The following is a 4,497-nucleotide window of genomic DNA, read 5'->3' as shown; positions in this document are numbered from 1 at the left end:
CTTACAGCATGCTGCAATTTATGACATGATTTAATGTGTCATTTGTTCCATAAATGTGCTGTCTGCCAGGGCCCAAAGTCTAATGAGGGAGCCTGGTACACAGAGGAGGGGTCATGAGGCTCTGCAGGATCAGAAGACCTCAGATTTTGATTTTATGCTGAAAGATTAAAATGATTTGTGGGAAATGACCCCATTTCCCAACTGACAGTCCTGCTAACAGATGAGTGTTTAGCAATGTAGCTGCAAGATGAGAGCTGGCAAGGAGGGGAAGTTCCAGCAATCTGCTCTAATCAGACAAGAAATAAACTCAGTGTTTGTTTTCCTTTTGGAATTCCTCCTTCCTCCTCAATATAATAATCAAAGTAAAAGTAATCAGTAGAAACCTGAGCACATTCATTTCAGGTTCCTGGTTCTTAAAGCTGATAGGTGCAGGTTGCCAGCCCAGCAGCTGGCAGCACAGAGATGGTAAGTGCTCCTGTTGGAGGCACTGAGCAGAAGGGCATTGGATCAGAACACTCCTGCCCCAGGAAAAAGGACTTGAGTCTTAGAGGTTTGTGGTCCAAGCTGCGTTCTCCCAGCCCAATGATGTTACCTTAAATAGAAAGAAAAGTGAGGTATGTTCACACCAAGTTGACTTTTACATTGAACAGCATCCTGCTCCTGTCCAGCATGGAAGGAAGGAACGGGTGGCTTTGAGTAAAGACTCCATGCCAAAGCCATGCCCTGGAGAGGAGAATGGTAAAACTTTACCTTGGGCGGCTGGCTACAGTCACCTTCTTGGGTGGCTCTAGCTTGCTGCCATGGAGAGCACCTTGAGGGGTTGTCCGCTGGGTTACAGAGACTGGGGAAGGAAAGGGGAGATCAACATGACCCACAGCCTCATCAAGCCAAGCACCTAGCACACAAGCAATGCAAGGATACGGTGATATGGCTGCCCATAATACCAGCCCCCTGGACTTGATGACCTGGCCTGTGCCCCAGGGACCCCTGGACACCTCTGTATTCTGCCTGGCACATTGACCTGCCAAATCCTCTTGTTCACAGAGCCTGTCCCTACAGGAAATTCCCCATCAGTAGCACTGAGCCTAGGGTAGAGCATGGGGAATGATCTTCCATACAACTGGTTTCTGACAGAAGTTTGGGTTTTCCACTAAATGAAATCCTTGGTGCAAAGCACCAGCTTCAAAGAGTGTTTGATTTTTCCCTAAATACCTAAAAGCTGAAACATTTCAATTTCAACATCCCCCCCTTATGCCTCACGCCCCATTCTCCTCTGTGGGTGGGTTCCCCTGTGGACATTCACCTCCCACGAGACACCATGGCCTCTGCTGTATCACCCCTCCTTGCCAAGAAGGAAGAGCAGGATGCAGCATGGGAGATGTAGGCCAATGGTAAGGCCCCTCCCAGCCCTCTCTTGTGTCTATTAATCAATATTATTATCCCCAGAGTTCAAGTGATGAACTGAGGCATGAGTGGGAGGAGAAGAGGGGCTGTGACTGGCCCAAGGGCACATACTGAACCAGTGTCAGACCCATCTCCACTGCCTGTGAACCTCACTGCTCTAGTGCCCCCAATTCAAGTGTGTCTAATAGAGACCGATTCACAGCAGGCACTGGTGTCAGAGAGGCAATGCCAGGGCCTAGTGCCAAGGGGAAGCAAGAGCAGTAAGGGACTTTGTAGTTACTAACAGATAGAGGAACTGCTTGAAGACAGAAGCAGCTCCCAGGAGCATGGGCCAGAGCCTTGAAGATGCTGGGGTGAGAGCTGCCAGCTTAGATTGTGTTAAAGATACAGACAGGTGCTTCCATTGTGAACATGGCACAAGGGATGGAGCAAAGTGGAAGAGCCTATGGCAGGATCCCAGGACAAAGCTGTAGCTCCTGGATAGTAGCTACCTCCCCTCATTGTTCAAACCCTGGAAAGTCATCCAGGATTTGAAGAGAGAGAGGTCCCAGGACAGAAGGGTAGTGTAGGAAGCTCCCCTAGCCCCTGCTGCTGAAAGAATAAGAAGCTCCCATTGCATTAGAGGACTGCAACATAATAGGCAACTAAAGTAGGAACAGCTGCAGGAAAGTAAGCAGCCAGGAGAAGCTAAAGATAGGAGCTACAAGGCAGTGAGGGACTAAAGAGCTAGCTGCATGGCCATAAGCATGAAGGACAGAGCTCCAAGCAGGTAAGAAGGCAATGACTACAGCTTAGTTGCTCAAACTGCCACAAGAGCAACTACTCATTGAGTAAAAGGGAAAAGCCCTGTGGAGGGTCAGTGGAGAATATGCCCAGAAGGGGTGGAGCTCAAGGGAGCATAAACCTTAGCTCCTAAGCCAGAGTAGCCAGTTCAGCCCTGATCCTTGCTGTGAGAAGAGCTAGAAACACAAGCTGCTAGAGCAGCACAGAGGCAAGCTCAGGTACCTGGGAAAGCTGGAGGGAGGATTAATGAATGGAGGGTAGGAGTTTGCAAGGTCTCAGGGAAAGAAAGGGAGAAGTGATTTGTGTCTCTTTTTACAAACTTGGACAATTTGGAAGTTTGGGTATGGCTACAGGGGTGGTGGAAACCACACACAGGGTGCTTGGGGACACTCTGTACCATAAGGGGCCTAGAGAGCCCTGTAAGACCCAGTGGGCTCTGTGGGCTAAAGCAGTGTGATTTAGGCTGGGAGCAAGAGCGCAGCCCTGTGAGGGTCAGGGACCCTGTGGGCTGAAGGTGGTATAGGGCCAGAGTGCCCAGCATTTAGAGCAAGACCTGCACGGCATAGGTGTGGCTATGCAGGAGCTTGTAGGGCCCCAGTAAGGGCCTGCAGGGCCACAACTGGTGTCAGAGAGGCAGTGCCAGGGCCTAGTGCCAAGGGGAAGTGGAACAGAGCGCTATCAAAGGCCTGGAGCCTAAAATAGTGAGCCACTTCTGCCTGGTACTAAGGGGCAGAGGAGGAGTTCTGCTCGGGACAAGGAACAGAGCCTGATGAGGAGCAGGTGAAGCACCCAAAGCTCCCTGGTCTCTGAGGGCAGTATCCCTAATTGTATCACTTTGGCATCAAGGTGTGGCAGATGAGACCTCAGGGTGATACCCTAGGGGGCAGGAATGGGGTAGAACAGGACAGGTGAGGTCACTGGGGGTGCTACAGCCACCTACACACCTGCGCCCTATTACAGGTGGCTTATGCAGCCCAACACTGGAGCCTTCAGCTCACCAGCCTGAGCTGTCACCCCTCCAAGAAATCCACGTGCTTTGGCTCCCAAAACCACTTCTTACCTCGCTGTCCGGATGCACTGGGCCTCAGGAGCCCCTTTGCCCCAGCAGACCCCTGGCCCAGGAACTGTGGCTGGCTGGATTTCCTTGGCACTGCAGCCTGGCTCAGGGAAATAACTCGGCTGGCTGGTTTGGGAACAGCGGTGGGCACTGGGAGGCGGCTGGCAGGGATGGGGATGGCTGTGCTCCTAGCCCGCGCCTGGCAGGTGGATGTCGCGGTGGGTCTGGAGCTGGTTGGGAGCTGGGAGGAGTTGCCCCCACAGGGCTTAGCTGGACCTGATTGCAGAAAGAGAAGGGGGTGAGCTTTAAGGGCTGGATGTGACATTTGGATTCATTCAGGTTCTCTGCCAGCTTGTCTCCCTTTTGGGGGAGCACCTGCCCTCACTGCCTGTCTCCCTGCCCTCCCCTTAGTCACTTGTACCAACCCACACTTAAAGCATCCGAGTCCTCCCCTTGGCAATTACAGTCCCTGACCCTCCACCCCTTTCCCCTGGCACTCATCTCCCCTGGCCAAAGACAGCACTGCCACACCACTCGCTGCCCAAGGGGCTGGAGTGGGAGAGGCTTTTTGTACTGATTCCCTTGAGATTAGCCTTATTCCCTTAAGCCCACATTATTCTGCTTCCAGTTCAGTGGCTGACTCCTGTTGCTCAGGTTCTCGCTTAGCGGCTCATCTCACAAAAGACTGTAGCCACTGTTAAGGAGCTCTTTCCCATCTGCTGGGGCACTGCTCTACGCACAAGCCGACAGCCACGGTCCGTAGCACTCTGACACTTGGGAGCTCAATGATTCCCTGGGGGTCAAGTGCCTGGTGCTGCTGCTAACTGCAGAGCTCTGCCTCCAGCTCCATCCAGAACTGGGTAATTGAGGCAGATGGAAGGACTTGATCCTAGGGCTGGAAACACACAGCTGGTCCACAAAAATTGGAGGACATGTTTCTGGTTTTGGAGCAATTACTGTCTCTGTGTTGGCTGTACTGCTGAATACAGCACAGCCCACAGCCCTGGCCATCATGCCCTAGACTCCCATTTCCACATTGGGAGGGTGGATTTTTTCCAAGCAATAAAAGCCCATTCTTTCTCCCCACCAAATGAAGGCTCTTCCCCAAGCTGGACACTAGATGGAGCTTGATCCCTGCTGGATGGGAAAGGCTTGCATGCATGGAGATGCCACAGCAGTGATGGGGAATTACAAAAGAGCCACCCATCTCAGTGCAGTGCTTGGTGGAAGCTCACTGAGGCAGTCCGTATGCT

At 52.3% G+C, this 4,497-nt stretch overlaps 1 protein-coding gene across 1 annotated transcript in view; it reads right to left on the bottom strand.

Moving 5' to 3' along the window:
* Nucleotides 1-746: 746 nt before the first annotated feature.
* PSRC1 (proline and serine rich coiled-coil 1) overlaps nucleotides 747-4,497 on the bottom strand; it is a 19,355-nt gene continuing 15,604 nt past the window's right edge. Inside the window, exons 7-8 of the mRNA XM_025216349.1 lie at nucleotides 3,248-3,520; nucleotides 747-841 (exon numbers count right to left, since the gene is read on the bottom strand). Of these exons, the coding sequence (XP_025072134.1) occupies nucleotides 747-841; nucleotides 3,248-3,520 (368 nt within the window). The remainder of the gene's footprint in view (nucleotides 842-3,247; nucleotides 3,521-4,497) is intronic.

The sequence above is a fragment of the Alligator sinensis genome, unplaced genomic scaffold, assembly GCF_000455745.1.
Source record: "Alligator sinensis unplaced genomic scaffold, ASM45574v1 scaffold872_5, whole genome shotgun sequence".
Classification (NCBI taxonomy): domain Eukaryota; kingdom Metazoa; phylum Chordata; order Crocodylia; family Alligatoridae; genus Alligator; species Alligator sinensis.
The sequence above is the reverse complement of the archived record's forward strand: the minus strand, read 5'-3'. Positions and strand labels throughout refer to the sequence as shown.